The 16,370-nt window shown below is 45.6% G+C and overlaps 1 protein-coding gene and 1 long non-coding RNA gene across 4 annotated transcripts in view; one reads left to right on the plus strand and one right to left on the minus strand.

Annotated features, from left to right (window-relative positions):
* The window catches only part of AKT1 (AKT serine/threonine kinase 1), a 405,158-nt gene that overhangs the window by 271,529 nt on the left and 117,259 nt on the right, over positions 1–16,370 (plus strand). For both annotated transcript variants that reach the window (XM_078660283.1, XM_078660284.1), the window contains exon 5: positions 4,276–4,438. In XM_078660283.1, the coding sequence (XP_078516409.1) occupies positions 4,276–4,438 (163 nt within the window). The remainder of the gene's footprint in view (positions 1–4,275; positions 4,439–16,370) is intronic.
* Positions 1–16,370, minus strand: part of LOC144781433 (uncharacterized) — an 86,894-nt gene that overhangs the window by 53,119 nt on the left and 17,405 nt on the right. The gene's annotated exons all lie outside the window — the stretch shown is intronic.

Consider the following 16,370-nt stretch of genomic DNA (forward strand, 5'->3'; position numbering starts at 1 on the left):
CAACCTAATGACAAACAGAATGGCTTTAACTTAAATGAGGGCGAGACCTATTGCATTTTCAATGCTTGTTTTACTTTACTGCTGGCAACCCTGCCTAATGCACTGATGTGATCGTTGCTGGCAGTCTTGAATAGACTTATATCCCCTACAGTAGCTCGGGATAACTTTCATTGAACATAAGTAGCTCTTATTACAGAAAAGGATGGAGACCCTTAAACTCTCGCAAATGCAAGACCTATTACATTGCAAATGCATTTGGCACCAGTGCTATAAAAATGTTGTAAAGGTGTTAGGAGAGCTTGTCCTGCTTGCAACAGCAAACTGGACAAAGCTATTTGAGAAAACAGTGCTTGGAGGCTGTAATTAAAGCCTACAGAGTAACACCACTTTTTGCTGTTGCACAATATAACAGTTCACAAGTATGCAGCGTTCCCACACATTATAAAAAAGTTGGCCTGCCTAGTATTTTTTTTTTTTTTGTGATATTGGTCTACCCTGCATGTTGGAAGCCATTGTCATGCTCACAGCAGTCTTTTTTCAAAAACTTCCATTTGCGTATACTATTCACCAAGATGCATCATGTCATGACTCCACCTCAAACCAGAATCCCACCGAAATACACTCATCATATCCGTTGTAGTACAGTTTTGGGCTCCTTGCAATGGCAGCCTCATGGATAGGGACACGTTGTACTCAGTTTTGGTGCTGTGTCTGTGTTCAGGTTTTCGGAATGCCCAAGCACATCAAAACCCCAAAAAATGAAATGGTACTTGGAAAAAAGAGGAAACCTATCCCCCCCCTGTAAAAAAATTGTAAAGTCCTGTTATGCTTTGAAGTGTGTTAATGGCCCCAGTACTTTAAATGCACTCTTCACTACATCTTTATAGTTTTTTATAAAGAAAATGACGCCTGGTATTCCACATTGTACCTGAACAGGAAAAGGAACCTCCCCTTGACTTTTGCTGTAAAGATGGCTTCACGACCACACTTTGAAGTTTTAGGCTTCCACAGCAAAGTTTGGGTCAATTTTTATCCCTTCATCTGCTTCCTCTAAGTATCAACCCAGGTAATCCCATTTCCATCAGGTCTCATACTATTGGCTCTCGGGTTTTGCCTTCTAACCTCATGATCTCCAAACCTCAAGATCTGGGTCTCCGGTTGGAATAAAACGCTTTAAGACAAGCAAACAGTAATGTTAATTCCTTCACTATAAGTATAAATTAGAAAATCTGAAAAACCATAAAGTTTGAATGCGGTTTTTTGTAGACTTGGGTGGTGAACTCCACTCAGTTTAAGGAGTTTGCAGAGTTTTTAGAACTCTGCGGAGCTAGCAGAGTTTTGAAAAACTCCACTCCCTGTATCGGGGCAGAGTTTTTCCTCACTCGCGCTCGCCAACAATAAGGTGGGGAGCGAGGAAAATCCAAAGCTAGACCGATTCCTAGTGAGAATTTGCAACGTGGGCAGTCACGGATGATTGTTACCGCTTACGGTGAGAAACCTTCTGTTCGTGTTGGGGAAGCTAATGCTCGAATAGAACTTATACTCGAACGGCAGAAAGAAGCAGTGCCCTCTTGGACTGTGCATGATGCTGTTCGTGCATATTTTACAGCAAGTTACAAACACTAAAAATGCTACAAATCGGTGCGAATGGCGCGAGGTAATACACTCTGCCGCTCGCAGCAAAAAACAGCCATGGAGAAGCTGTGGATGGTGTGGGTGGGTAAAAGGTCAGATGCCATCTTCCTGCTAAGCACTAAGAGGCACCACTGAGGTTGCTGGATATGAGGTTTTCCTTTATTAATTCCCTAGTCGAGTACAGGCGGCAGCATCGTCTCACTGGCTGTGGATGTTGCATGAATAGGTTAGCCCTCCTCAGAGATTCCAATCCATGATCTCCCCAATGACTTCCGATGTCAAATATGACTGTCGGTAGCTGACTATTCAAGGTACTAATAACCACACACCTCATTAACTGATTGAAGCACGCATTGACAATAGCTCTCATCTATGCAAAAGCTATTGGCTTTGACAATGTTTTTTAGCCACGTGGTACAGCAGCATTTCTGTGCAGCATGACAAAAAAAGAAAACATTTTTTTAAAGTGCAGCCACCTCTGTCCGCGTCAAATCACTTTTTTTTCTTATGGCGGGTGGCGCAACACGAACAATGAAGGGTGGGAAGGAACAAGCAACACGGACAACAGGAGGGTGGGAGGAATCAAGCAACACCGACAACTTGAGAGTGGGAGGGAAGAAGCAACACTGTCAAAGGATGGGTGGAGGGAAAGAAGCAATGCGATGGGAAGAAAAAAGAAGCAATCTATGTGCTTTAGAATGCCCAAACACCTATGTGCAGGAGGATGGTGCATCATGCCAATATTGCATTAGAACACACGTATACCCATATGCAAGAGGAAGGTGCGCCCTGTGTAGAGTGCACACTGCAGTGCCCATTGGAAATAACACAAACAGGCATGAAGAAGAACAGTGCACCCTTTGAAAAATGCACACTGCGGTGTGCATTGGAACACGCATACCGATGTACAGGAGGAAGGTGCACCTTATCAAGATTGCACACTGTTACGCGTTAGAAAAAACATACACAGGCATTAAGTGGTAATGTGCACCCCATAAAGAGTGCATACTGCAATGTGCTTTAGAAAAAGCACACAACATTCTGAATAATGTGTCGAGCATCAGAAAGCACTCACTATGATGTGTAGTGGATTGTAAAGTGAGTTCAAGTAATACTCACCAAGTGGTGTACTAGTCAACCACGGACCTCAAAGAATATGAGACATAACAGATTGTGTGGTGTGCTGAACAAAACCACACCCTTTGGGGCAGTGTTACTAACATTTTGGGTCTGAGTTGCAGACACTGCATCGGGATTGTGTTTTTAACACAAACATGATGCAAAGTATTGGAGTGGTATTGAAAATCACTAGCTACGATCCACACACTGTGATGTACAGTCTGAAAATGCACACTGGTAAACAGTTCAAAAGCACGTTGATGTACAGTTGAACAACACTCACTGAGATGCAATATATACACTGTGAGGTGCAGTGCAGCAGCACACAACGAGGCAGCAGTGTAGGACCACACATTGTTCATTTACAGTGTGATGTGCAAGGACAGGAGAGGGTCGGAGGGAAGAAACAACACGGGGATAAACATAAAGAAGGAAGAAGAAATAAATAGTACCTCAATCACAGAGCAAGCCATGGAAGGACATTAATGAAACTCAATCATTCAGTACTTGGTCCATGCTCCAAATGCAAATAGAGGAAGTAAAATTGGCACACCCTTTCCAATTTTGAGGCAGCAAATAAGAGTGACAATGAAACCGAATGGTAAGCAATGGTCAGGCTCCATGCCCCTTTTAGTAAACAAAAATGTGTGCATGCACTGCCTAAGATGAGACCTAAAAATCACCATCTTTGGAGGAGAAAGGAACGAGCCATGGGATCTCCAGGCTGGAAATTAAGAGATACAAAAGGGAAAATGCCTGAAGACTGTCTTTCTTGAGCTACACCATTATCATATATCTGACTCTATTCCTTTCTCACCTGTTTTAGAAAAGAGCCAAAAAGACAGTTAGTCAACGTACACCCAGCCACTGTCCATAAGGAACATCTTGACCTCTAATGGCCCATGGTCTCAACAATGTTGATAACTCATTTCCAGATATTTACACGATGTTGAATGGCAGCCCACCTCATTTTATTTACAGTTCTCTGGTGCTTCCCAGGTTTGCCACTATAGAAGTTACAATAAAGGCACTTATAAATAAAAATATACACATTTATATAAATAATGATCATGCCATTTCTTTAAAATATAATGCAAAAGATTATTTAGACACTTTGTCTTCTTAAGCAGAACGATTGTCACCCCTGTCATGTCATTAAAGCATGTGCCCATCATCATTCTGCTTCTTTCTAATGAATGTAGTACTTCTGTGTCTCTCTTTTAACCCCTTGCGTGCTCCAGTCGACCATTGGCCGACGGGAGCACTACCTCCCTAGTGCTGCTAACGGCTGATGGAGCCCCGCCCACCCTTCAGAACGCCCGCACCATGGCGGAAAAACCGCCGCGGTTAAGTCGTTAATCATAGGTGACTTCTTAATTATTTGTAGTTAATTTTGATCATGCATACATGATTCATGATAAATTAAGTGGATTCTTAAAATAAACTATCAATTAGAAACCTTCTTTGACGAATGTTTGTAATGTTTATAATTAAGTGTTTTTTTGTGGTTTTCTGTTGCAGGGAAGAATGGACCCAAGTCATCCAGACTGTAGCAGATAGCCTTAAGAAACAGGAAGAGGAAATGATGGAGTATAGATCTAATTCCCCGAGTGATAACTCCGGAGCAGAAGACATGGAAGTTGCTCTTACCAAACCAAAACTTACCAAACCAAAACATAAAGTGGTATGTCTTACCCAAGTACACTCGCTTCTCCTCTTAAGGGACATGAATTAAACATATCAATCATAAGGGGGTGGGACTGTAGGGAGACCGTTTCACTTGTTCTCCAAATCTGAGAAAGTATATATACTTGTAATACTTGTAATAAGCAAGACAATTTGGTGTCTCCTTCGCATACACAGCATGGAAATCAAAGGAAATTCAAGTTCAAGGTTTGAATGCTTAGAGTTTCAAAATGTTTTAATTTGCATAACTTATCATAAACTAGCATTTCAAGGTAAAACGTCAAACAAGAAGTTGTCCACATTGATAAAGGACACAATATTGGTCAGTTACAGTGTTATTGATGTTCCATTGAATATGAGAAACTTAAATTGTGGTCCCTTTCTGAGCCATTGAGAGTTTACAAACGAAGTCATTATTAATCACCCATAGTTGACACCCAAAATAAAAATAAAAAATTCTTAAACTATGCATTTCCGGATCCAACCAACAGATGTTGTTGTAGTGAATAGCATGCGTATCTAGAACACTTCTCAGGCCCAAAACTGTTGTTACAGATTATATAGTGCTTTTTGCTGGTATTCAATCTGAAGCACTACCAGTGAACCGGGAACGGTGTTAATCCCTCAGGATTTTCTTGCATCTCTCTATCTGATCATTCAAACAGTTCAATATCAAATAAAATTTCAGAATTAAATGTAATGCGCATTAGGCTTCATAATAAATACTGACAAGAATTAAAGTAAAAACCATGAAGGTTTAAATCAGAGAAGGGAAAAATCATCTCTTAAAGTTCAGTTAGTAATTTGTTATATATAGTATGAAGCTCAGGATAGAATGCAATATAGGAAATAGCAGACAGAATATAATGAGATCAGCACATAAGCTAGAAATCAGAGGTCTTCTCGACAGAGTGTCACCTTCTATAGATCAGGGGAGTGTGGTCCAACTGCCTGTGGGTAAGGCTCATTTTACAAGATGGAATGCAATATGTTCCTGTGCAAGGGCCAGAAATCCTACACAGTTATGTTAAAGAAAGAATGATACAGTATAAATCACATTTGTCCCACAGATTCATATGATGTAGTTCCCATCCCTGGTTCTCCTGTGATACTTCATGGTTTGTACAAATTCAGCTACAAGTCAAAGTTAGCTTCTCATGTGAATCACATTGGGGTTCCAATAGTTGAGACCTTGGCAAAGCATTCACTTTGCTAACACAGAATATAAATTAAACTTGAGAATGAAGCATCAAGTGGTACCAGTGGCGTAACAGGGGGATGGTGGTCTGCCCCGGGTGGCACAGGTTTTGAGGGCTACAGTATCCCGTCGTTCTTACCTGCCGTTCTCGGGGTGGCAATCGCCCCCCTTCAATCTGCCGCTGAGGGGCGGCAAATGGAAAAAATCCTGCTAGCACCCCCCACCCTACATTCTGTGATTCGGCTGCAGTGGGCCAGCAAACATGGGGACTGCCTCGGGCGGCCAAAGTGCTTGCTCCGCCACTGGTACATGTGAGAATGACATGGTGTTCAATATATTATTTGCAAAATATCTTTAATACTCTGGATGCACAGTGAGGAAAGGACAGAAAGATGACTCAGTGCAAGAATAAGATGACAATAGGTGGCAACCACTATCTTGAAATCGAGGCCTATATTATCCAATGTTAAAGTAAAACAAATTCTCAGCAGAATATCTCAAATTCAATATGTGGTAAATAAATTCTCAGTGGAATATCTCAAATCCAATATGTGGTAAATAAATTATCAGCGGAAAATCTCAAATCCAATATGTGGTAAATGCATCATCGTAATACAGTTATGCATTTTCATTAAAACCGCTGTGCCGCAGATAAGTAACGAGTTGCTTGCTTCTCTGACTCCTTGTGGTGGAGGCTCTGTACTATTATCACAGCAAACGCAGGACTTTATTGTCAACTGTTAGTTCATTCCAATCCGATAATTCTCCTGTCAAGCATTGTCACATTGCGTGGTTAAGTTATGGAATTCTTTGCTGCTAGATCAGGTCCTTCAGGTCTAGAACACATCCTTTTATAACACTGGCGTGAGCTGCACTTTATTCTGTAATCTCCCCTTGCATGTACGATCCTGACAATGCAAGGACTTTTAGGACCAGTGATAATGATCCATGTAAACAGCTTTCTCCAGATAGGTCTAATTTAAAACACTAGTTTAGAAGGAAACCGGAAACAGGGCAAAGAGTGTCTTATTTCATACCACTGAAGTTTACTGCTGCAAAACACAGCTACACAGTATTTGCAGCCTGTTCATCCATCCTGTGGTATGAACATCTATCTTACCACCAAGAACAATCTGACGTTAAAGTTTGAATGCACACTACTTTAGACGGGCCTTCCTCACGTAAGGCTTCAGCATATGAGCCTGGAGACAAAAGTCTTTTAGGACAGAGGTGTATAGCAGAGTCCAGTTGTCACTCTGCAATTGGGCAGTTGCTGGAAAGGCCTCTTGTATCTTGTTGTATTCCTATAGCTTGAACAGGAGGTCAGCCTTATGAATCTTGGAGTCCACTTCCTTATTCTGGGTGCAAGAGAACAAGCCACTCCTTCAGGGCTTCTCTCAGGTCACAGACAGCAGTTCCAGACTTCTGATCTTCCTCCGTTTCAGAAAGTGTTCCAATATGTGTGCCTGGAGGTGCTACATTTGTGCCAAAAGAATGATGGATTAAACCGAAATCTTTGTGACTAGGTGTGAATGTTTGCATTGTTCAGCATTCCGTCCATCATTTGTTCCTTCTATATTTATGCCTGGCACTAGCTAGTGGGTGAGAATGACTCCTGGACATGCCCTAGCCAGTGCGTTAAAAGTTCACGGTTCTACGCTGACCACTGTGGGCATTTACAAAATGGCAAACAAACTTCAGCTCACTGAAAATTGGCTCTGGGTGCTTCAGGTGTGTGTATAGGGAGCGTATTATGGTAATCCTGGTGTCCTCCCACAGATCAGATTGAGGCAGCCAAGGTACCCACAATAAACCCAGTGATGGAAGTCTCGTAGGACAAAAGCAGGATTCTTCAGCAAACAAACATTGGATTATCACTAAATGTCTTGACATCCTGTACCCTTCATTTCAAGTGCATACCAAATATTATATGTGATTCAACAGACATGTCAAGGAGGATACTGTCTAAAGAAGGTATCCAGCCCAACCCTGCATATTCTGCCAAGCTCAGAGGACTCATCTCTGCCGGTTCAGGTCAACGATTGCGTTCTCCAGCGAGGCATTTCACACCTGGTCATAGCTAAGCTAATTACTGTCTGACAGGTGGCAGATGACTATGCTAATTAGCAGCCTTCTGAAAGTACAGGCAGGTAAAAGGAAACATTCTAAAAGTTTTTTACCCTTATTTATTTAAAATCTGACTTCCTTTGCATCAGAATTGTAATAACTATTAAAAGTAGTTATGAAAATATTTTTCTTGCTTCTCCCATTCCTGATATACAGTGTTAGGATTTTAACCTGTACTCTGGTTTTGTACATAGGATAGCTAGGCCTGCCACAGTGAAAAATAACTTTTGGGTACCAGTCACTGTAAAGACATGTTAACATTAAATTTCTATGTTCCCTACTTTTAAATACCATGCGTTTTTCCTTGTGGGCTGCCAGGCCTTTATGGGGTGACTTTTTAATATTATAATAGGGAGGTTTTGATATGTCCAAGAGACTTCATTTTAATGGATCGAATTGCAGTTTTTACACTGCTACATTCCGGTTACAATGCTAAGGCTGAAGCCATGTTTGCAATATTACTGCAGTGAATGACATAATAGGTGCTCTAGTCCACAAGCAACATTTAACTTCCAGGCTCTGGGTACACTTTGTACCATATAGTCAGTACTTTTAAGCAACTTAAATATGCAAATTAGGATTATTCCAATGTTACCATGTTTAAAAGGGGATCACAGGCACTTTACTACTGGCCAGCAGGGGTAAAGTGCTCAGAGATTTAAGGGCCAGCAAAAAAATAGGGGGCTGACCACGCAGTAAAGGCGGATTTCATACATGACTGTATTTAGTTAGATGTATGAGGTACTTTAAAATAACTGTTTTGTCAGTGTGCTTTAAAAACAGCACAATGCTGTTCTAGTGTCGTGTTTGCGATTACATGAGTTTATGCAATATACACAGATGTATTTTTGTTTGTCATCTAAGTACAAGTAATATGTTGAAGACAAAATAGGTGTTAAACTTTAACATGTGAGATTAGGTGTGTGTACTTATGTCCGTAGATGATGATAAATGCTGTGGAGGATGCTTGCTGTACTTTATTGCAGGGGGTAACAAATGGTCGCAGGATTGCTGCATTGCCGCAGATTCCTTACCTTAGAATTATCCCCAGGTGTCAGACTGGATTCAGAACATTTTCATGAACAGTAGCCCTGCACACCGGTTGGTGTTGATCGACTGCGCTCTGCGTCACCCACGCCAGAAGTGATGTGTGCGGTGCCTATGTAGGCTCCACCTCAGTGCAATGATGTCAGTCCCTTTCTTTTCGTGCCAGTCTGGGTTAATCCAGAGCTACCCTTACTCATTTTTTGACTAAACTTTTTAAAAACTTTTTGTCAGTGTCTTTTGGAGAATCTTCTCCTGGTGGGGCAGGGATGTCATCCTGGAAGACTGGATTCAAGCCCTGCAACACTTGTAACTGACCAGTGTGGGTGACGGACCTGCACCGTGTATGCCCTTGGTGCCTCAAACACTCTGCGCTTCCCCAAGTTTCCGGGAGCCGGAGCAACCCCCCTTTCAATTTCAAGAGTTTTATGAGGCTATGCACCTCATATTTGAGCATCCCGCTCCCTCTCCTTTGTGCTTCGCAGGTTTGGAAGGGACCCCTGCTGGATCCATGTCGTCAACTCCGGCCCCAGTGGGATCCCTTGGATCCACAAATGGATCCAGACCGGTGCCGGTCGTGCCATCTTCACCTTCCCTGATGCTGGCGCCGCCGGCACCCACCGGTGGTGCCTATCCTATTATGATAACTTCAACACTAAGCCAGATGGGCGTCACCTGACTCAGGCACCGACTGTAGCCATGCCTTACAGGCCAGAGCCTGAGCCCTTTTCTTATGGGCTAGGACTCTTGGAGGAGCCTGGGGGTCTTTGGACCCTTAAGAATACCAACCCAGGGGGAGGAGCCAAGCAGCCATCTGAAATGGCCGCATAGTCGCTCGGCTCCGCGAGCCCCTTCACCCCACAAGACTATCCTGTCGAATATCCTGACCCAAAGTGCCCTCCTTTGCCTACGGAGAGAAAGCGAACACCTACCGTCTGCTTCCGGAGCGTCTACGTGCCGCCGATCCTGGCAAATCTCCCCGTCTGCTTTGCGGCCCGTGCGATGGCGAGACCGGGGCGTTGATTAGGCGGGGCCTCCGGCCTCGGCCGCAGCATCGACGGCCGTTGAGGGTGGAGCGGTGCCTCGCCGGTGGGGGCCGATGTTATGAACGACCGCTGCCAGCGGTAACGGCACAAACTGATCGACGTGGACCCTCGTGGGACAGAGTGGCGGCGTGGGATCGGAGGGGGCGCTTGACTCCTGCCCCCTCCCCAACGTTTGTTGCCCAGGCATAACCGGAGATCGCTCTGATATAGGTGGGCGACTCCTGGGGCCCGACGGGACTTTAGCCTTTGGTGGCTCTCCTTTCTGGACCCTGCCCCACAATTTGTTTGTCCTGGGGATGCATCCTGCGGTGTCCCCACGGTGCGGCCCTCTCCCTGGATCTGTGCAGGGGACCGGCGCCGATCGGCTCAAGATGGCGGCTGGCGCCTTTCTTCGCGGCTCACGTCCGGGCGGGGCGGCTGTTGCAGAGATGGGACAGGGATGCCGCATCGCACGACGGAGTTCACACCCCGTGATGTGTTGGCTGCCTTAACGGCTTTGCAGGAGACTGTTGATTGCTACGCCCGAGTCCTGGGTACAAGACTGGATGCCATCGCTGTTTCGCTACCTATGACGACCATGGTCCTACTCCGGGAATCGGCCGCTGACCATGCTGCTGCTTCTATGGGGAAGGTTTTGGTTCCTCGGAGGCTCCTCGGGCCGCTTTGGGCCCGGACTTCTTTGCCCGTGCTGGCCGTCTTGATCGCCTGTATGACTTTATCCTTGGGACACATGTTTGACTGGCGGCTGGGAGTGGAGCGCTGTTTTCCTTCTTGGACTGGCCCCGGGGGTTCGCGGCCAGGGCCGGACTGTTTGACTTTCTCCTCCTGGATGCTGTTCTTTTGTGTCAGCTTTTGGAAGTTCATGGGACCGGCGCTGTGGTTGCCTTATCTTTACTGTCTGTATTTGGGTGGCTTTGAATTATTATGCTTTTTTATGGCCTTGTTCCGTCCGGGCCCACCTATCCTGTTCGGACATTCGAGACTGTGCTTCCCATTGCTTATTGATAGCACTTCAGGCAGTATTCTTATCAGACAGGGTCAGGGCTGAGGTGGCCTGTCATCTATTTGCTTTCTTATTGACGGGCGGTGTCGTGGATATCTGTGATTGCTATTTTTTTTTTGTTCCTGTCCCCAGGCTCTATTGATCTTCCTTGTGGTATTGACTCCTTTTTGGGATTTTCGTAGTGTTGGGGTGCAGGGCGGGGCCGAGCGGCGCATTGGGGGTCCTCCTCCGTTTCTCTCTTTTTCTTTTTGTTTTCCTTCTTTTCTATCTTTCTATATTTCGGGTTCTATTAGGGTGACAGGCACGCGGCTGGGGGGTAGGTCATGACCTTCTGCGGGTGTGCAGGGTGGGGAGTTGCGGGCGGGGCGTATGTTTGTGTTCGTTACTATGGCCCTTTAGTCTTTCTTTTTCGCAGTTGTCGTCGTTGCCTGTGTTTCTTGCGGTGTGTATGGCGCTGAAGGGTGGGTTAGGACCTGTTGTATGCTGGGGCTGTGCCTTTGCTTCTCCTGTTATGTATATTTTGTCCCCTGGGGCCCCCCTCATCGTATAGACACTGTTTCATCTATCCTGATTTACGCACTATCGTGGGAATGCGTGTGATTGCGTGACGCTTCTTTTTGCTCCTTCTTAGTAAAATGAACCTTTCATATCCTTACTCGAGCTGTTATGCCCGCATCCGAATTCTGTACTGTTACTGTATTATCCTGTGCCTTGAATTGTTGCCACAATGCTTATCGCTCGCAATGTTTTGACTTTACTAGCGGCCGGCCGAGATGGTTGTAGGCCCATCTCTGTACTCTGATTTGCTACAAATAAAGGTTCGATTAAAAAAAAAAAAAAAGAATACCAACCCTTTGACTCTAATGTCGACTGTGGTGAGGATTTGGTGTAACCCAGTGGACTGGACACTTCTCCAGATACTTTCTCTCCCTACTGTGGCTATGGAGGAGGGAGCATCCTCCACAGTGGTGGTGAGCAGGGCGGCCCAGGTCCTGGACCTTAACCTGCCCTTTGACGGTCAAGACTAACATCTGGATGGAGGTGCTTCAGCCGGGATTGTCCCCCTCGGAACCGCTTCTCCCCTTTAATGATGCCCTTACTGACATCCTACTTGGGACCTGGCCATGCCCAGCACAGGGGCTCCTGTGAACAGGACGATTGCCCCCACCAACGCTCTGCTCCAGGGGACCGAAACTTCCTCACGCAACACCCTACCCCAGAGAGCTTGGGGGGTCCAAGCCTGTACTTCCCATTGCACTTTCCATTCCACATCCCCAGATAGAGAATCCAAGAGGCTACACCCTTAGGGAAGAAGATGTTTTCTTTCACCAGCCTGGCATTGCGGTTGATTAACACTGCATGCCTTTTGGGCTGCTACTCCCATGCTCTGTGGGACACAGTTGAGCAGGTGCTGCCGACGGTCCCGGTGGAGGCCAAGGTCGTCCTCTCCCAGGCTGTTACTGATGGGGAGATGCGGCCAAGTTTACCTTACGTTGTTGACTGAATACCACCGACTCACTGGGCAGAGCGGTTTCCTCAACAGTGCCCTTAAGACACCACACCTGGCTTAGGACAGCCGGCTTTTCAGGTGATGTCTAAGCATCAGGTATGGACATGCCCTTTGACTCTCGTCTCTTCAGAGTCCAGGCGGATTCAGTGGTAGAGTGCTTTAAGGAAAGCAGAGCTACGGCTAGATCCTTGAGCCTCTCCATGGCCCCTCACCACCCCAAATCTTCCTTTCACTTCTTTAGTGGCCACAGAATTGGCTTCCAGGCGCATTTGTACCTGCTCTACTCAGCCACTGCGGCACACAAGCTTCACGTTCTCTGCGTGGCCGAGAACGCTGTACCCACAGACCTCGTGGGTCGGGCAGCCAAAGGTCAGGCCAGTCAACTCCGACAGTTGTAGCCTCCATACCTCTATAGTTTACTCCCTTATCATGGGCATCCAGTGGGTGGCAGGATCAACCATCCCCTGCACCACTGGTCTATTACATCAGACCAATGGGCTCTGCTGATTATCCTGAGGGTCTGCTCCCTCCGTTTCTAGTCTACATTTTCACCCATACCACCTGCTTGTGACAGGATGGTGGAGTCCCTTTTTTCTTTGCTCAGCCAGGAAGTGATGGCTCTCTTCGCCAAGGGGGCCATCGAGAGGTGCAGATGCCAGAAGGAGGCCTTTGTCCTATCCTAGACCTGCGTTCTCTCAATTTCTTTCTTCGGAAGGAGAGATTGAAAATGCTCACCCTCACTCAGGTCATGTTTGCCCTTTACCCGGGAGACTGGATGGTGGTGTTGAACTTGTAGGACACATATTTCCACATTCCTGTCCTGCTTGCCCACAGGTGTTATCTGCAGTTCATTGTAGGCCCAGGCAATTTCCATTTCCTTTGCTCCCTATTGGCCTTGCTAGCTCCCCTCGGGTGTTCACAAAGGTGATTATAGTGGTTTGCAGCTCATCTGTGGAGAGCAGGGGTACCAGTTTTCCCCGATCTCCTCCCCCAGACTACAATCCAGCATTTGCTGGGGTTCACCATCAACGTGTCGAAGTCACACCTAACTCCCTCTCATATGCTCCCTTTTATCGGAGCTGTTCTGGATTCGGTACAGTTTCAGGCTTATCCTGCCAAATGGCGAGTCCAGGATATTCAGACTATGATACCGATGATTCAGCCTCTATCTTCGATTTCATTGATGCTGACACTGCTAGGTCTCATGGCTTCCTGCATCCTGCTGGTGAAGAAATGCCCACTGGCACATGGGGGCTCTGCAGTGGGACCTAAAGTTTCTCTTGGTGCAGCATCAAGGTAATCTCTGACATGGTCCAGTTCTCGGAGGGCACTGCAAAAGATCTGCAGTGCTGGTTAACAAACCGTTATTGAGTCATCCCTTCCCTCTCACAGTAGTGACAGATGCGTCACTTCTGGGATGGGGTGGCCATCTGGGAGAGGTGGACATCAAAGGCCTCGGGTCTCCAGCAGAATAAGGACTCCACATCAGTTTGTTGGAACTCCGGGCGATCTGGCTGGCATTGAAAGCCCTTCTACCCTCCATCAAGGGAAGGAAAGTGCAGGTGTTCCCCGGCAACTCCACTGCCATGGGGTACTGCAGCAAACAGTGTGGGGTGGGGTCGTGGACCTTTTGTCAAAGAGCCCTGCATCTCTAGAAATGGCTGAAAGATCAGGGCATTTTACTGGTCAACACCTGAATGCCAGGGCAGATGGACTCAGCCAAAGATGCCTAGCCGATCAAGAATGGCATCTCAGTCAGGAGGTGCTGCAAGGTTTTTTTCATCAGTGTGGAGAGCCTTGGTTAGATCTGTTCATCACTGCCGAGAACATGCAATGTCAGCACTTCTGCACACTGGAGTTTCTAAGGCAGCTCTTGCTTGGAGATGGTTTTTTCATCTCAAGTGGAGCTCCTTCCGCTTGTACGCCTTTCCACCCATACCACTCCTATCCAGAATTCTCAAGCTCAGGAACGACCAAGCCCAAATGATCCTTGTGGCTCCAGACTGGGCTCGAGAGTCTGGTTCTGAGCTGTTGACCATGGCCACCTGCCCCCCGATCAGGTTGCCCCTTCTGGAGGATCTTCTGTCGCAACAGCAAGGTAGGGTTCTCCACCCAAACATGTCAATGCTCCACCTTCATGCTTGGATATTGAGCAGCGACAGTTGACAGCTTTCAACTTTCCGTCCGGTTTGCAATTTTATCTTGAAAACCCGGCGTCCCTCCACCAAGATGGAATACGTTGAAGGGTTATTTTTCTGCCATTGCTTTGGCTACCAGTGCAGCCTTTCCGCCTCAAGTCCCCTACTGTAAATGGGTTTCTTGAAGGTCAGCAACATATTTTATCTAGCTCTCTTCCTTATGCCTCAGTGGGACCTTAACTTGGTTCTTAACTACCCAATGTGTTCTCCTTTTGAGCCGCTTCATACCTGCCCTCTTAGGCTTCTCACCATTAAGACGGCCTTTTTGGTGGCAATGACATCTGATCCGGCAGAGACCATGCGAATTTTAGTTGAGGTTACCAAGCAATTTGGATATTATTCTGGGTATCGATTAAACGAGGCAAAAACGCAGGTGATATGCTCAAAGAATATAGCAAAAATGGATCAGCGATATGTTAACTCTGCTACCTATCTTGGAGTTATTATTAATGCAGATACAGGCTCAATCATACAAGATAATTTTAATCCACTCCTTAAAAAAATAGAAATAGATTTAAAGCGTATGGATGCATTACATTTGTCCCTTATAGGCAGAACAAATGTTTTTAAAATTACCATGCTGCCCAAACTCCTTTATCTATATAGATCCATTCCCTATCTAATCGAGGAGGGGGTGTTAAAAAGACTGAGTCTATCTTCAATAGTTTCCTGTGGCAATATGGCAAGATAAGGAGGGCAGCCAAATATATGTCTCTCCCCCAGGAACACGGAGGTTTGGGAGCTCCAAATATAAGATTTTATCATTGGGCCTGTTTATTGACCCAGATGTCTGTCTTATTTGAAGCTGCAAGTAGGGAGAGACACATTTTGGACCCGACCTCAGATTTATATACCCTCCCTTCAATATACGAGCTCTTAATGGGGAAGGAAGCTGTAGGTGCACTACTAAGAAAAACTGGGCGTAGATTTTTTTTAAGAAAACCAGGCTTAAGGTCCCTCTTGGAGCCTGGGATCTTTGGAAAATGCTACAGAAATCCTTACAGATTCCCAGAATCAACAGATATACACCTCTGTGGAAATCAGGTTTTTTCCCGAACCAGAGTGTAGACGGGGGCCTGGAAATTATGGGAACAACAGGGCATCCAGACAGTGGGGGATGTAATATGTAATGGCAAGATTATGTCACTTGATGCCTTCAGCAGAAATATGATCTGCCTACGGGCCATAGTTTTAACCACTTGGATGCTAAGGCACTTTCAGATTCTTCATTGAATTTCCATTGAAATCAATGGAAACTCCATGACGAGCTGAGCTCGTCATGAGCGTCCAAGGGGTTAAGTACCTTCAGATCTCACGAACACTCAAAGCTGATGTATCGGCCACTGCTTTTTCCGCTCGTAGTTTCATACTTCAATATCTATTGATAGGAGATAGGATTAGGTTTATTTATCAGAAGTTAATTGAAAAGCTACCAGATGATCTGGAGAAACACGAGGTAGCATGGGCAGCAAAATTACAAGATCCAGATGTAGATCTCGATAAAGCCCTATCTTTGGATAAGCAGGTGCTTAGGTCCTCTAATTTGAAGGCTCAACATTTTAAAACTCTTTTCAATTTATATTATACTCCTTCTAAATTATACGACTGGGGTATGAGGACAGATAGTAATTGCCCGAGATGTCAGCAAGGCTCGGCTAATCTGTTACATATGTTCTTTTTTTGTGAAAAACTTACTACAATTAAAACCGAGATCGAGAAATTCCTAGAGGGGCTGCTAGGCTCGAAGATCAGTCTATCCCACACAGTGATGATCCTCGGGACTGACTGTAAGCTGGGTCTTAGT

Source organism: Lissotriton helveticus, chromosome 9, assembly GCF_964261635.1.
Source record: "Lissotriton helveticus chromosome 9, aLisHel1.1, whole genome shotgun sequence".
Taxonomy (NCBI): domain Eukaryota; kingdom Metazoa; phylum Chordata; class Amphibia; order Caudata; family Salamandridae; genus Lissotriton; species Lissotriton helveticus.